This window comes from Phoenix dactylifera, unplaced genomic scaffold, assembly GCF_009389715.1.
Source record: "Phoenix dactylifera cultivar Barhee BC4 unplaced genomic scaffold, palm_55x_up_171113_PBpolish2nd_filt_p 000316F, whole genome shotgun sequence".
NCBI lineage: Eukaryota > Viridiplantae > Streptophyta > Magnoliopsida > Arecales > Arecaceae > Phoenix > Phoenix dactylifera.
Genome location: NW_024067786.1, coordinates 198576 through 215441, shown reverse-complemented (window position 1 = coordinate 215441; position 16866 = coordinate 198576). Strand labels below are relative to the sequence as shown.

The 16866-nt window shown below is 45.1% G+C and overlaps 1 protein-coding gene across 1 annotated transcript; it reads left to right on the top strand.

Annotated features, from left to right (window-relative positions):
* The first annotated feature begins 15402 nt into the window (after window positions 1-15402).
* LOC103712422 (GATA transcription factor 15-like) lies at window positions 15403-16659 on the top strand. Its single transcript, XM_008798939.4, has 4 exons — window positions 15403-15651; window positions 15782-15834; window positions 15937-16053; window positions 16177-16659. The coding sequence occupies exons 1-4, from the start codon at window positions 15585-15587 to the stop codon at window positions 16474-16476; spliced, it is 537 nt and encodes a 178-aa protein (XP_008797161.1). The 5' UTR covers window positions 15403-15584; the 3' UTR covers window positions 16477-16659.
* Window positions 16660-16866: the final 207 nt, after the last annotated feature.

The following is a 16866-nucleotide window of genomic DNA, read 5'->3' as shown; positions in this document are numbered from 1 at the left end:
AGGGGGGGCGGCAGTTGGCGTAGACACGGCAACGGGCAGAAGGGGAAATCTTCCGGTAGGGCCCTTCCTTTGTTCTCTGTGACAACCGAGAGGGAGGATGGGGACCTGACCTCACTTTGAGGTGGTGACCGCAGGTGGCCTGCGGCGGCGAGCGGGAGTGATGGTGGTCGCGGGTGTGATGGGCGGTGGAGGATCCCGCCGCAGAGGTTTCTTTTTTTTTCCGTTCACTGGTGAAACCGAGAGGGAGGAACCCCTTTCTTTTGAGTGAGAATCAAGGGAGAGAAAAGAATCTGGATCGTGGCTTTGGCAGCAGGGGCAAAGCCGAAGCTCTGATACCAAGTTGATGTAGAACAAGTGTAGGGAAAGAGGAGAAGGAGGAAGAACAAGGGAGGGAGAAGAAAGAAGATGTTATAGAGACGCAGGAAGAAAAGAAGGGGAGGAGGAGGAACAAGAAGAACAAGAACGAGGCTAGGGTTTTTTCATTCAATCATCAATTCCTCATACATGAGAGAGGTGGTCTTTATATAGACCTTACATATTGACCCAATTACATAAATCCAATTGACTAGTCTGATAACAAAATAACTGACCAAATTGACTTGACTAAGACAAAAGTAAATAATGCAATAAAAGAAAATGACTCGGACTTAAATAGACCAAATTCGGGTCTGACCAATCCGGAGGCTCAGGATCATCTGGATGAAGGGCTCTGATGTCCCCATCAAGGGCTCATGGCTTTTCATGCCTCTCATGTGTCTCAGGGGACCGACAGTGCGGCAGATTGGGTTACCTCCTTCGCGGCACACCATTCAGGAGAATTCTGTGGAAGAGTTTCAATTCCGTTCCTTCGCTCTCTGTCTTCTTCTTCTTTATGACTCTTATGGGTGTACTCATTCGTGCATAGCATGAGCTACTGCTGCAAAAAAGTAAAAAAAGAAAGAAAGAAAGAAAAAAAAAATAAAGAAGGACCGCTGGGGCCAAAAAAAGGAAAAATAAGAGCCGCCTCTGAGCGTATCAGCGGAAGCCTGCAAGAAAGCGGAGGATATATAAAAAAGAGAGGCACAACAAAGCCGGAACAAAATAGAGGGAATACGAAGCACCATACTGCCGCTCCTCAACGACGACGCAAGGGGTGGCGGTGGCGACAACGATCACCGAAAGGAGCTGTTCTCCTCTATCTGCTAGTGGCGGTCCCTCACCGAGTTCGATGGTCGTGGGCGGCCGAAGGTCTTCTCCTCAAGGGCTTTTGCCAGTCTAACTCCAAGGCTTCACATTGTGTGGGAGCTGGAGAGGCTAGCGGTGGTGGCGCACGAGTCGCTCGATGATTTGCGGCACAGGCTGCTTACTTATAGAGCAAGGGATCTCTGGTTCCCCGTCAGTGGGATCTCGAAGCAGGAGACCGACATTCCACCGGTCATAACGATATTGCTACTTGGCTTTGCGGGTTCGGGGATGAAAGAGAGAATGCCAAATTGAGTAATGGCAAGGGACTTGCACACCTTGTGTGGTCTGCCATGTATTTCATTTATTGGATGTAATTACAATATGTTTTTGAAAATAAGTACAATAAAGGGGAGAACATAAATCACGGGCCAATGATAATTATTTCCTTCTTTATTTACCATTCTTTTCTTCTCTAAAGGAGCAGAGGCCATGTTGAGCTTGTTACATAGCTTAAGAAACCATGGAGCAGGGAGAGGTTTTGTGAGGGCATCCGCAAGTTGATCTCGGCTGGAGAGAAATCGAATATCCAAAGCTTATTTTTGAACTTGTTTCCGAACAAAGTAGTAATCAATCTCCACATGTTTTGTATGAGCATGAAAAATCGAATTTGCCAAGAGATAAGGGGCGCCAACATTGTTACACCATTAGTCTGGGCAGAGAGGAGAACGAATTTGAAGTTCATGAAGCAGGAACTTCAACCACAACAATTTAGAGGCGGCATTAGCAACAACCTTATATTTGGCTTCAGTGGAAGAGCAAGCAATTGTCGGTTGTTTCTTGGAGGACCAAGAGATTAAGTTGCGGCCAAAGAACACACAATAAGGTCCGGTGGATTTGCTCGGGAGAGCTAGCCTAGTCAGCATCTGAAAATGAATGGTAACTTTCAAGTACCATAAAATCCATTTGACAATACTCTAATGTTGATCCGTAAATCAATGCATAAACTGACATACTTTGTTGACAGAGAAGGCAATATTCAGGCGGGTAAGAGATAAATATTGCAGAGAGCCAACTATATTGCGGTGAAGATGCAAATCAGAGAAGAAAACTCCATCAAATAAGGAAAACTGCATGAAGGATGACATTGGTGATTTAATTGGCTTGGACTCTAGCATGTTGGTGTGTTTGAGAAGATTATAAATATCTTGCTGCTGACTAAGCAAGAGTCCTTCAAAAACAAAAATAACCTTCACACCAAGAAAATAGGAAAGATTGCCGAGATCTTTCACTGCATAGCACGTAGTGTTTGAATAAAATCTGAAATTGTAGCATTGTTAGACCCAGTAATAATTATATCATCAATGTAAATAAGGACAAAAAGCTGAACTGACCCTTTTTGGTAGAGAAAGAGTGAAGAGTTAGATTAGAGTTGAGAAAGCCATAGGCAAGTAACCAGCCACTGAGTCTGGCATACCACGCCCGAGGGGCCTGTTTGAGACCATAGAGGGCCTTGTGGAGATGACACACATAGTTAGAGAACTGATCATTTGTGTAACCCGGAGGTTGCTTCATGTAGACCTCTTCACAAAGAACACCATGTAAAAATGCATTTTGGACGTCTATTTGATGCAAAGACCAACCACACGAAATAGCATAGGCAAGAACAAGCCTAATAGTAGGGGGCTTGATAACAGGACTAAAGTCTCGTCATAGTCGATGCCAGGTTGTTGATGAAATCCTTTGGCAATGAGACGAGCTTTTCTACGGCCAACAATCCCATCAGATTTTCGTTTAGTACGAATACCCATTTGTAATCAATAATGTTCATAGAGTCCGTGGGTTTGACTAGAGACCAAGTACCATTTTGCATAAGGGCTAAATATTCCATATCCATGGCAGCATGCCATTCGGGGTATTTGGAGGCAACCGAGTAACAACCAGGATCCTTTGGAATAGAGAAAATTTCAGCGAGAAAGGCATAGAGTAAAGGATACCGTACCATGCTATCCATGGGAACTTTCGGTTGAGTTGTTATTCTAAGATCTTGTGAACATTTTGTGAGTCCGAATCATAGGGAGTGAGTTGTCGGATTAAGCTTGATCCAAGGGAGAGATATCCGGGCCATTTAAGTAAAAGTGTAAGAGGTAGAGTCGGTTAAAATGGGGTTGATATGTGGAGAGAGATTTGAATTAATGGGGGCTACAAAATTGGTGGGATTATGTAGTGATGAGGGTTGGCTAGGAATCTTGGAGGATAAGGAAGTGTCAACCGAAATTGAAGGGGCTAAAGATGGAGAGGAATTCAGATTTATAGGAGATATGGAAGGTGCTAAAGAAGGAGAGGAATTCAAAATTATAGGAGATAGGGAAGGTGGAGAAATTATAGGAGATAGGGAAGGTTGACCATCATCTGAATTGAAAGGTGAATACGTGGATATGGAAGGAATAAAAGGAGAAACTGATTTGAGAAAAAATTGACCTGGAAGAATAGCATGCCGTGAGTCATTAGGTGGAGAAAAAATAGCACATGGATTATATTTTTAAAAAGAAAAGACTCATTCATCGAATATAACATGCCTAGAAATAAAAAGTTTTTCCATGGAAGGGTCGAGACAATTATAGCCATAGTGATTCCAACTAAATTCTAAAAAAATACATTGTTTTGACTGAAACTCAACTTTATGATGATTAAATGGCCATAAAAATGGGTAACACGCATAACTAAAAACCCTAAAAGTAGAAAGATTAGGAGGTTGACCCAAAAGTTTGCCATAGGGTGTGCCAAATTTAAGAGAGTAGTGGGAAGGCGATTAATTAAAAATACGGCCATTTGAAAAACATATTTCCAATAAATGTGTAGTATGGAGGCATGGGAGAAGAGAGAGAGAGAGAGAGGCCAATTTTAACAATGTGCCTATGTTTTCTCTCAATAGCTCCATTTTAAGCAGATGTGTATAGACAAGTAATGCGATGAGTAATTCTAATGGAACTAAAAAATGTGTTAAGGCTTCGAAATTCACCACCCCACTCTATTTGGACGGATTTGATTTGGCGATTAAAAAGCCGTTCAACATGTAATTGAAAGACTTAAAAATAAAAAGAACATCAGATTTACTTGCTAGAGAAAAAAACTAAACATACTTAGAGAAATCATCGACAAAGGAAACATAATATTTATTTTTTGAAATGGACATGACAGGAGAGGGTCCCCATACATCAAAATATATTAAATCAAGGGGGTCCACAAATTAAGACTCAAACAAATAAAAAAGTAAACAGTGACTTTTTTCTTGTTGACATGCAACACACACGACATGAATTTTATTATTGGAAATTGAAAGAGAAAATTGAGACACGACTTGCTTCACGATTTGATAGGATGGATGACCATGCCGCAAATGCCAAACCTCAAAGGGAACACGTTGGGCAACAAGAGCTTGGGGGCTATTGGCTTGGACGGAATTGGATGGAAAAGCATAGAGCCCTCCCTTAGTCTTGCCTTTGAACAGCTCCTTTCGTGTAAACTCGTCCTTTACAGAAAAATAATCAGAATGAAACTCAAGAAAAATATTATTTTATTGGTAAATTGACTAACAGAGACCATTTTTTTTTTAATCTCCGGTACATGAAGAACCTGATTAAGCCGAAAATTAGATGGGGATAAGGATAAATGAGTCGTACCGACATTAGAGATTTTTAAACATGTACCATCACCCTTTTGAATCTAATTAGTTCTATAGTACGGTTCAGCATGAAGATTAGGATTATGTAAATCATTGGTTAAATAATTGGTAGCGCCTGTGTCAGGATACCAACTATGATCTCTTTGAATTTGAGGCGTAGCAACATAGGCCACAATAGGAGGAGGAGGTGCACCTTGATAAGTGTCATCATACCGGTGGCAGCATTGGACTGCAATATGTCCAGGTTTGCCGCAAACTTGACAGGTTGGGCGAGGAGAGGAGGAGGGCTGGTCACGATCATGGACACGACTTCGTCTATGATTGTTGTTTTGGGGGTTGGCGCATTGCTGCTACTGATTGGAACATCCACCCCCTTCCTCAGTTGAAATCATTGCATGTAGCAATATTTGCTGAGTCGACATTCACCTCTGCAACGGAATGGAGGTGATCAAGATGGAGCTCTTGATCGAAAAGATGACTATAAATGTCTTCAAGAGACATAGCATTAACTCTGGTATTGATTGCCATAACTATCAATTTATAGGAAGATTCAAGTCTCGCTAAAAGAAATTTAACAACTTCAAAATCTTTGAGAGGTTGGCCAATAGCAGCGAGAACATCATAAAGAAATTTAACTTTCCGAAAATAATCAGAAATGGAGGAGTTGCCCCTTTTGATGGTCGAAAGCTGATAGCGGATTTGCATCACACGAGCCTGAGAGTGAGAAAAAAACATATGCTCCAAGGCCAGCCAAAGAGCCCGGGAACTTGTCAAGCCAACAACCTTGGCCATGACACTGTCGAAAAGAAATAAGGGTGCTCAAGGGGACTTGGTCTTGTTGGAAGTACAATTGAAAGGATGGATTAAGTGTACGGTCAGAGGGTGAGGAAGATGTGTTAGGTGACTCAATATATTGCGGAGGTATGGAAAAGTTTCCATCAACATAACCAAACAATTGTTGGCCAGGTAGGTAGGGTATGATCTAAGTTTTCCAAAGAAGATAATTGTCGGTGGTGAGTTTGACAGTGACAAGGTTGTGCATGCTGACCGGGGTAGAGACTTGAGGAAGGTTAGGCTGGCTAGTAGGAGGAATAGTGTTTTGAGTAGTGGTGAGTGAAGGTGTGTTTGGGCTGGAAGAAAGGGAGGACATGGTGACGACGTGCGTCGTTTAGAAGGCTCTAATACTATGAAAGAGAGAATGCTGAACTGAGTAACGGCAAAGAACTCGCATACCTTGTGTGGCCTGCCGTGTATTTCATTTATAGGAGGTAATGACAATATATTTTTGGAAATAATTACAAGAAAGGGGAGAGCATGAATTACAGGTCAATGACAATTCTTTTCTTCTCTATTTATAATTTTTCTCTTCTATAAATAGGGGAAGAGTTCGCTGCTTAATCTTATGTACTCCGTCTTTGCTCAGTCTGGCTATGTCCCCTTTGCCCACATTGCCTCTCCTGCCGGTACGTCTCTTCTGGAAATAAAAAAAAATCACAAAGATTAGAACTTTCGTAGTGGGTTAGCTTTGTTGATGTTATTGATTATTTTTCCTTCTTATTTAGTTGTTTTTCTCCAGCTTTTAAGCCAAAAACTCTGTTTTCTCGGACTTGATTTGTGTTATTCAGTAAAATTTTTAAACTTTCGACGGGGTATAAATCGTTTTTCTCCAGATTTCTTCTCAGAAGCTCTGATCTTTGAAACTGCGGCTTGCGTGAGCTTCAAAAATTTAGAGCTTGTGATGGGAGTATGATTTCTTTTTCCCCTTCTTGGTTGTTTTGCTTCCTCAAAAGCTCCGAATTTTTGAACTGAGATTGCATTATTTTGCAAATAATTCTAGTGATTTTTACGTGTCATGTCTCCTGTTCTTTTCCCTCCAACTCTGTGCTCCAAAACCCCCGCCGCCAAAAAAAAAGCCTCAGTTCTTTCCGACAATTCCCTGCAAAAAAACGAACATTTCGGAGCAACGCCCACCTTAATATGTGTAAAAAAGAAGAAAAAGCCTTTCATGGATATAATTCCTCATGAAAGCACCAACTTTTCGAACTAGATATGCGTTTTCTTTAAGAAAAAAAAGTTCATGATTTTGGATCTCGTTACGGTATACATATTTGATGTCTTTTCTTCATATTTCCGATTAGAAGTTTCGATTTTTCGAGACATTTATCATGGAAATCTCTTCGATTGATCTAATTTTTTTTCCCTTCTTCCTCTGAATTTCTCGGAATCACAGGGAAGGACGGGCGGACGCAGTACTTGGAGGAGCACACCGTTTTGAGATCGATGCGGAACGGCTTCTGCGTGTTCGATTCCCGGGGTCTCGAGTACGACCCGGTGGCGCAGGGTCTCGTCGAGGTGGCCGAATGGATGGAGGATGGCGTCCGCCACCGCCATCCCTACCGCGGCGCCGCCCTCCCGGACCCTGCCTCGCTGCCTCCACCGGCCCCTCCTCCTTCTTCCTCCTCCGCCGCCGCCAAGCGGTTCGTCCGGCGACGGGTCAACTGCACCATGGTCGTTGCAGACCTCTCGGAGCTCCACCGCTCCCTCGTCTCAGGCGACTTCCGGCCGCTCGAGGCCTCCCGGGAGCTCTTCCATTCCCCCGCTCTCTCTCATTCTCTCTCGCGCGCGCGCGCTCACGCTCTCCGTGACGGCCGTTATAGCGTTTTAATAGGATAAACGTAACAGGATTAAATAATAATTAGTTAGAGATATAACATGGTGGTGGTTGTTTTTTTTGCCCTCATGATATCTAGCATATAGACCTGCAATAGAAATGAATAATTGGATTGCTATAAAATTCATGATTTATATAAAAATCTATTCATACCTAAGTTTAGTAAAAGAATTTATGCTTAATTGTACACCTAGGGTAGCTGTTAGTAGGGCAAGAAGTGGGCTGGGTTGGGTCGGGCCAATGCCCTATCCAAACTTGGCCCGACTTTTTTAGGGGTTTTGGGCCAGATTTAGGCCTAAAAATTATTTGTTTGGATGAAAAGTAGATTCAGCCCGAATTCAATTGAAGTTTAATATTTCATAATATTGCTTTAAAAGTTCTTATGACAAATGATATATTATTCTCAGCTAAATTCATTTTAATTTGTCCTTTACTTTTTCATTATTCTCTCTAAATAACAACATACAAAAGTAAATTGATTCGGGCTCGGACTCGGGCCAGACCAATGACATACCTGAGCCCGGCTTGAAAAACAAATAAGCTTTATATTTAAACTCAAACCCAGTCTATACTTTTTCTGGCCTAGACCGAAGTCGACTCAGTCTGATAGGCCTTAGACTGCTCGAGCCCATTTCCTGCCCTAGTTGTTAGTTCTACTTTACTAGTAATTAGTGGTTCGAGGAGGGGGTGGTTGAAATTGGCTACTGTAACAACCACTATTTTAGCTACTCTAGCTAATATAAAACTTAATGATTAATATAAAACTGACTCTTTTTTTTTTTTGCCCAAATCACAACTCATTGAGTCAAAATCTGTTTATATATCTAGCTAACAAATTTAAATTTTTAGAAATAAATAGTGAAATCTAAAAATCGACTTGTTTACTTTCCACTAGAGCGTTAAAACAAAATAAGACTTAAAAAAGGACTGTTGTTTTGAAGCTTCTGTTGGCAAGTATCTCACATTTTTGCCGACAGGGGTCTTTTTTAAGATTCTTATCGCTTCAGGATATTTATAAGCAAGATATGCTTTGAAAAACTTACATAATTCTCTTGTCTATCTTTTTAACTGTCACTGAAAAGCAAAGGGATCATAAATCCTGTCTTAAGGAGAATTAATTGAATGAAATCAGCCTAGAGGCCCTCAAAAATTGCTAAAAGATGATTAGCTAGGGGTGCATTTGAGCTGGCTTTACCCATAGCATAACCCGACCGAATCTATCGGTCTGATCGAGTCGAGTGAGTTTGGACTTCTAGTCTAACACAACCCTAATTTCCCCTGGATTCGAAAATGTTGGATTGATTCCCGAGTCGAGGTGGAAATTTTGCTGGTCGGGTTAGACTTGGGCTGGTCGCTAGACTAATCCAAGTTGTCCAACTTGTAACATGTATTATTAAAAGTGTTATTATAATTGTTAGGGTGGTATTTGAAGGGTGTGTGAGTTTTGATGAGATGATTGGAAGCAGTGGTGTGAATAGAGAGGGGAGAGGTCTTCTCGTCTGATCAAAGCGATTCTTTTGTTCATTGTCCAAAGTGTCGTCGTGATGCTGCTGCTGAGAAAGAGATATTCTTGTATGTTCATCTCTAGCTTATTTATTTGTATGTATTATAGTTTATTTAAATGATTTTTAATTAAATGTTTATGTGAAAGGTTTTTTCATGTTGTTATATATTCGGCCTCCTATTGCTGTAGGCTTGGGGGTTTTCATCTGAGCCATGGTCTTTGCTTGTATTGGGATTTGTCACTTATACACAGAAAATCTACAGCAAATTTTTGTTTAATATTTATTCTAGTAAAAATTATAATTTACTCTCGTGCATCGCGTGGATCATTTGCTTGAAGAAGAAGAAGAAGGGCTATCTAAAGTGCGTTAGGTCCATGCTTGCTGAGAGCTGATTCGCTGCAATACTAACCTCACATCCAAATCCATGAAAAGTGCATGTTTGAATGATGTACTCGTGCATGGCAGGTGACGTACACTTTCCACAAATAGTATGCCAAAACAAGTTGTGATACTGCACCGAATCATCAAATGGTCCCATGCGAATGGATACATGATAGGTTCATTTGTGGGAGCATGACATAAATACTCTCCTAATTTTAGGCTTTATGTATTATATGCGAAGAATTTACTAGACTCAATACACAACAGTGTAGGATTAATAGTCTCCATAAGATTAGTTTGAGCGCTTTTCTTTTAATAATGAAAAAAAGAAATGATTTAAAATATTTTCTTCCGATCGATTCAGAGTCGGGTAGGGCTAAGTAACTAATAGGAAGATACAAAGTAGACCTATATAGTTATAATCAGATTGAGCTAGATTGGGTCAAATTTTATGAAATTCAGACCGAACCAAAAATATGAAACATGTTTAACATTTGAACCCAACCCAGCCCATGAATCTTCAAGAATGAATTAGGTCAAGTCCAACCACATCGAGTCAGGTCAAGTCACGATCCAACCTCACTCATTTGCAGCCTTATCTCTACTATCTTTCTGTTGGGGGAAAAATGGACCACCCCACAAATATAATCAGAACATCCGAATCCGACAGCAAGGTCGAGCTCATGCAGATCAAGCTCAGAAGACCGAGCTCACGCAGGCCAAGCTCAAAAGATCGAGCTCATGCAGGCCGAGCTCCGAAGGCCAAGCTTATGTAGGCCGAGCCAAGCTTACACCGAGCTCATGCAGGCAGCTCATGCAGGCCGAGCTCAGAAGACCGAGCTCAAAAAACCGAGCTCATGCAGGCCGAGCCGAGCTCATGCAGGCCTTGCTCCGAAGACCGAGCTCATGTAGGCCGAGCTCGTCGTCCACATATTGCGGCCACGCCCTGCAGCAGTCTCACCGCGCACCATGCTTTGCTTGCCGGCCACGCCACGGCATACCAACCAGGGACTATATCCTGCTACGACAGTCAACAATTAAATGCGCACGATCTCCACGGACCTCCAGCCAGCCCAAAGTCTCAGGCCATCCACGGCAACTCGTTGACTCACTCAATCCCGTCCAGTCATCCATGGCAACTCATTAATGCGCCACCCGTCTTGTTCAGCTACCCACGCCAGCTCATTAATGCGCACGACCATGCTCAATCATGACGGTAATTTATTAATTCGCCCAGTCACATCTCAGGTAACCTGGCACAACTCCTATAAAAAGGGGAGCTTCTCCCTCTAAAAAAGGGGCTTCGGACTTCTACATACAGTCCATCTCCTTCTCCAAAATTAAGCCCCCCCTCTAACTTAAGCATCGGAGAGCCGGCGCCGGAAACCCCGGCCACCGGCTTCTTGCAGGATCCCTAGAGGATGCCGCCCGCCGACGCGCCACCAGCCAGAACTCCTCCTTCTCAGCCAGTGGCCGCCCCCGAGTCCAATTTCCAACAACACTTTCATTCTTAATTTTTCTTGTATCTCCTTTTCTAAATATTATATAATACCTTTAAGTCCATATGTTGGACAAACTAGATAGTTTGCTTCACCACTATACCAAACTTCTTAGGGACATTATTGATGCACGACTTGCATACGGGGAGTTATTCGAACTTACATGCATCATTGATCGTATATAATATGCACAACCACGCCCAATCATGATGGCAATTCATTAATTCGCCCAGTCACATCTCAGGTAACCTGACACCCCTCCTATAAAAAGGAGAGCTTCTCCCTCTAAAAAGGGGGCTTCGGACTTCTACATACAGTCCATCTTCTTCTCCAAAATTAAGCCCCCCTCTGACTTAAGCATCGGAGGCTGGCGCCGGAAATTCTGGCCACCGGCTTCTTGCAGGATCCCCGGAGGACGCCGCCCGCCGACGCGCCACCAACCAGAGCTCCTCCTTCTCAGCCAGTGGTCGCCCTCGGGGTCCAATTTCCAACAACAGTTGGCGCTAGAGGAAGGGCCCAAGTCGTGGCCATGAAACTAAGGAGCAGAAGAGTCACTGATACCTCCCGGCATCATGCTCCAAGCCTCGGACGCTCAGCCCAGAATTCACCACCAAGACCTCCGGCAGATCAAGTTCCATAAGTCCAACCCGAGCAGTTCGACGCGCTGGTGTAGCAAGTCCAAGTGCTAGCCATTGCGGTCCAAAGCCTGCAACAAGTGGAGGCCCCTCCTGTGCCGCCTCCACGGGTTTATGCTAAGTAGAGGAAGAAACTTTCTCCCAAGCCATCTCGAATCAAGCACGGCTCCCGCTGCAATGACGTGGGACGTGGGGGCAGCCAGAAGTAGTAACCCGAGTCTCACGTCAACAAGTTTGAGAGAAGAGAAATAAGCTGAGGTCAGGAGGAGGAGAGTTATGGAATTTTAAAATGGGATTGTGAGCCTCTGTGGCAAAGGATACAGTCCCATTAAATTCCATTACCCATCAAACTCTTCTCTATTGTTCCGCGATCAGGACGAAGGCTACGTGTCCCCACTTCCCTCGTTCGGATTATCAAGGCCTGCAGCAAGTAAGAGACCAGCATGTGCTCCCTCCTCATGGGTGTAAGTCCGCAGGACGGCGCTCGATCACCAGGCCAGGAGGGCCCTTTTAGTAGCAGGACTAGATCCCGCACCAAAGGAACAAAACCATGCGAGGGCGTAGTACCCACGCGGACCCTCCCAAAACGGACAATACCTCACGACGCAAGGCCTACCTTCGTTTTCCGCAACCTTAACAGCTGGTGCTTTCGTTGAGAGCCGAGCTTCGAAAATCGAGCTCGGAAGGCCGAGACCAGAAGCCCGAGCTCAGAAGGTCGAGCTCAGAAGGCCGAGCTCAGAAGCTCGAGTGCAGAACGCCTCCTCCGAAGACCGAGCTCAGGAGACCGAGTTCAGAAGCTCGAGCTCAGAACGCCTCCCTCAGAAGGCCGGTGCTGAGCCAAGTCCTAAGGGACTTCGAAGCTCGAGAGTGATTAAAATATCTCCAAAAAGTACAGGACGCCACTTTGGCTTTAAATAATTTCAATATTTTATCTATCTCCAGGTCGGAGAATGCAAAAGACGACCTATGGGTATCTCTATCTCCAACGTCGCCCCACTTCAGGTAGGGGTGCACGATCGCCAATGGACAAGGCCATCTCCGGTCTCCATCTCCATCAAAGACCCCGACCAAGCTCGGGATGCCCCACTGAGTCGACAGCGAGCCCAAGCTCCCTCGACCTCGGGAAGCATCGCGGGATCGACAACGAGCCCAAGCTCCCTCGATCTCGCGCATGATCCCCCGACTAAAGTCGGGATGCCCCGCTGAGTCAACAGCGAGCCCAAGCTCCCTCGACCTCGAAAAGTATCGTGGGGTTGACAGCGAGCCCAAGCTCCCTCGACCTCGCGCATGATCCCCCGACTAAGGTCGGGATGCCCCGCTGAGTCGACAACGAGCCCAAGCTTCCTCGACCTCGGGAAGCATCGCAGAGTCGACAGCGAGCCCAAGCTCCCTCGACCTCGCGCATGATCCCCCGACTAAGGTCGTGATGTCCCGCTAAGTCGACAGCGAGCCCAAGCTCCCTCGACCTCGGAAAAATATTCGACGATACTTCGACGACATTCGATGACACTTCGACGACATTCAACGACACTTCGACGACATTTCGACGTCATTCGACGCCTCCTACGACAACACACCCCGATCTGAGTGGGGGCATCCTGCTGAGTCGACCACAAGCCAAAAAAGGCCGCTGAGTCGACCTGAAGCACTTAGCTCCAACTGCATGAGAGGTACACCCTACTTGGCACGTACATCTCCTTAGACATTTGGCTATATTACAGGATGATCAACGACTGGACTACTTCCTTCGCTCGAGCCAAAAAGCAACTCGAACTCGGAAGTCGGGGGTAGTGTTGGGGAAAAAATAGACCACTCTACAAATATAATCAGAACACCCGAATCCGACGGCAAGGCGAGCTCATGCAAACCGAGCTCAAAAGGCCGAGCTCAGAAGACCGAGCTCCTGCAGGCCGAGCTCACACAGGCCGAGCCGAGCTCATGCAGGCCGAGCTCAGAAGACCGAGCTCATGTAGGCCGAGCCGAGCTTATGCAGGCCGAACTCAGAAGACCGAGCTCATACAGGCCGAGCTTAGAAGGCCGAGCTCGTCGTCCACATGTTGCGGCCACGCCCTGCAGCAGTCTCACCGCACCATGCTTTGCTTGCCGGCCACGCCACGACATACCAACCAGGGACTATATCCTGCTACGACTGCCAACAATTAAATGTGCATGATCTCCACGGACCTCCAGGCAGCCCAAAGTCTCAGGCCATCTACGGCAACTCGTTGACTCACTCAATCCCGTCCAGTCATCCATGGCAACTCATTAATGCGCCACCCGTCTTGTTCAGCTACCCACGCCAGCTCATTAATGCGCACGACCATGCTCAATCATGACGGTAATTTATTAATTCGCCCAGTCACATCTCAGGTAACCTGGCACTCCTCCTATAAAAAGGGGAGCTTCTCCCTCTAAAAAGGGGGCTTCGGACTTTTACATACAGTCCATCTCCTTCTCCAAAATTAAGCCCCCCCTCTAACTTAAGCATTGGAGGGCCGGCGCCGGAAACCCCGGCCACCGGCTTCTTGCAGGATCCCCAGAAGAGGATGCCGCCCGCCGACGTGCCACCAGCCAAAACTCCTCCTTCTCAGCCAGTGGCCGCCCCCGGGTCCAATTTCCAGCAACACTTTCATTCTTAATTTTTCTTGTATCTCCTTTTCTAAATATTATATAATACCTTTAAGTCCATATGTTGGACAAACTAGATAGTTTGCTTCACCACTATACCAAACTTCTTAGGGACATTATTGATGCACGACTTGCATACAGGGAGTTATTCGAACTTAGATGCATCATTGATCGTATATCAAATTATGAACAGTGCTATAGTCTCTCTAAAAAATAAGTAAAAACAACATTAGTAATAGCAGTAGCAAGATACTCTCAACATTAATACATACATACATACATACATACTATATATATATATATATATATATATATATATATATATATATATATATATATATTATATGGCAAATTAGGATAGAGTTCATTGCTTGCACTATTTAATCTCCCTCCATGGATGTACTTTGGTTGGCAGGGGAGGCCACCTAAACTGCATCCTTAGTGAAACAAATTGTTCTACTTGTTTACATGACTACTGTGACATCACATTCCTCCCCGCCACACGGTGGACGCGGGCCGTACATCCGGTCGGACCCGTCTGCCGGCTCGGTCCGAGACCATCCCAACGGTCGATGCCCCTACTCCGCCGCCCCCCATCCCACCGTCCGATCTCGATCAGACCGTCATCTGATCACCCAACCCAAATGCCTGAACGCACCCCACGCGTCGCCCCTTGCGCCCGGTCCGCCGGCCGAGGTTTCCTCTGTGGCGCAGCCACACAGCGGACACGCAGACAACGGTCAAAAATTTAAAACACCGAGGGCATTACCGTCATTTCGTCGAAACAACAAACCCTAGGGTTTTTGTGGCGGTGCCGCGGCACCCCCTCAGGTGACAGATCAGCTGTCTAACTTAAAACAGAAATCCATCCTCCAGCCAGCTTTCCATAGTGGGGCCAACGTGTATCTCTTCTCAAAAAGTCATAAATGGCAGCCACGTTGGGTTTATGAGCTCCATGCTGTTTGAAGGTTTGCAGGGGATCTAGAATGTTGTCCGACACTACGTCGGTGGATACGGTAACTCGCGCCCGCACGAGCAGATAAAGAAAGGCTGCACCGCGCCCACAGAAGCTTGGGGCCCAAGCCTTGTATTTAATTATTAATTAAATCTAATCCATTGGTATTTGTGGTAATTATATTGTATTATAGGTTCAATAATTGGATCCCTTTCTCCCTAATTCCTCTGCTCCTATTTTTTTTCCCCTTTCCCTCCGCGCCTTGCCGTTTCCCTCCATTCTTCTCTCTCTCTCTCTCTCTCTCGATTTCCCTCTCTTCTCTTTGCTCTCTTTCTCTAAGCTTCCGAGGTTATTTTTTTTTCCTTTTTCTTGTGAAATCCAGAAGAGATCAAAGATCTCACGGAGGTTGGTGAGGGGGAGTGTGGGGTTTTGTTCTCTCCCGGCGGTGTTTTCTCTTATCTCTCATGTTTTTCGAAGATCTCTACGTTTTTCTCTGTCAAATAAGCTGGGATCGAAGATCTCGCGAAGAGAGTGAGTTCGAGTGAGGTTTTGTTTTTCCGCCGCAACCCCTGCATCGGATCTGGGAGAAAGGAGCCATTTTGGAGCCTATCTTTCTTTCCATCTCTCGATTTCTATAATCCAAAGGTGCCTCTTTTTTCAGATCTTCGAGAAAGAGCGATTTTGGAGCGAGTGATGGATCTATCGGGCGAAAAGGTGAGATCTCGGATCGATTGATTCCAGTTTGATCTCTGATTTCTTTTGTTTTCTAATGGATTCAAGTGCGCTGATCTGTTTCTCGCTCTGATTTGGCTTCAGGAAACCGGATCTATAGATCTGAGCGGCGGCAGAGAGGGTTCAGGGGAGCCAAAGAGCTGCGCGGATTGCCGGACAACCAAGACGCCTCTTTGGCGAGGCGGCCCCTCGGGCCCTAAGGTACTATCGATCGATCTAAATCCTAATCCACTCGGAGAATTCGATTTCAGTTCATTTGCTGGGGGGCTCTCGATCTCATCTCTTGCTGTTTGCTTTTGCTTTTGCTATTACTTCTTACCGCAGTCGCTCTGCAACGCGTGTGGGATTCGGTACCGGAAGAAGAGGAGGGCAGTGCTGGGGCACAAGGAAGGGGAAAGGAGAGAAAGGAAGCAGAAGAGAGAGGACGATAGTAGCAGCAGCACCACCACCACCACCACCAAAGAGTTGGGTGGGGTCTCGGTGAAGCTCAGGATGTTGGGGTTGGGAAGCGAGGTGTTGGTGAAGAGAAGATCTATGCTTGACAGGAAGAGGAGAAGGATGGGAGAAGTGGAGCAGGCTGCTGTGCTTTTGATGGCTCTCTCCTCTGGATTCCTCCATGCTTAGCTTTACTCTCTTATATTAACCTTTGTTAGTGTAGAGAAGAAGAAAAGAAAAGTTTTGGATGGTGTTCTTTTTGTGTTTCTTTTCTTTGGTTTAAGAAGTGGGTTGGTGATCAATCAAGTGTAATCCCATCCCTGTTCTAATGTATAATGTTACCATAAATGGAGAATTTTGTTGGCTTTTCTATTGTGTTTCATGTTCTCTTTCCTGATGCACTCCTTTAAGCACTGTGTGATTGTGGTTCCATAATCTTTGTTGGCTTGGACCTGCAAGCATGGCTTCATCTCCAGGCCTTCCAGGCTGTGCTTGTCTATGGAGAAACTAAAGCTTTTCAGGCTGTGCATGTTTACAGAGAAGCCAACGAAACTGCGGATTGAATGATTTTGTATATAG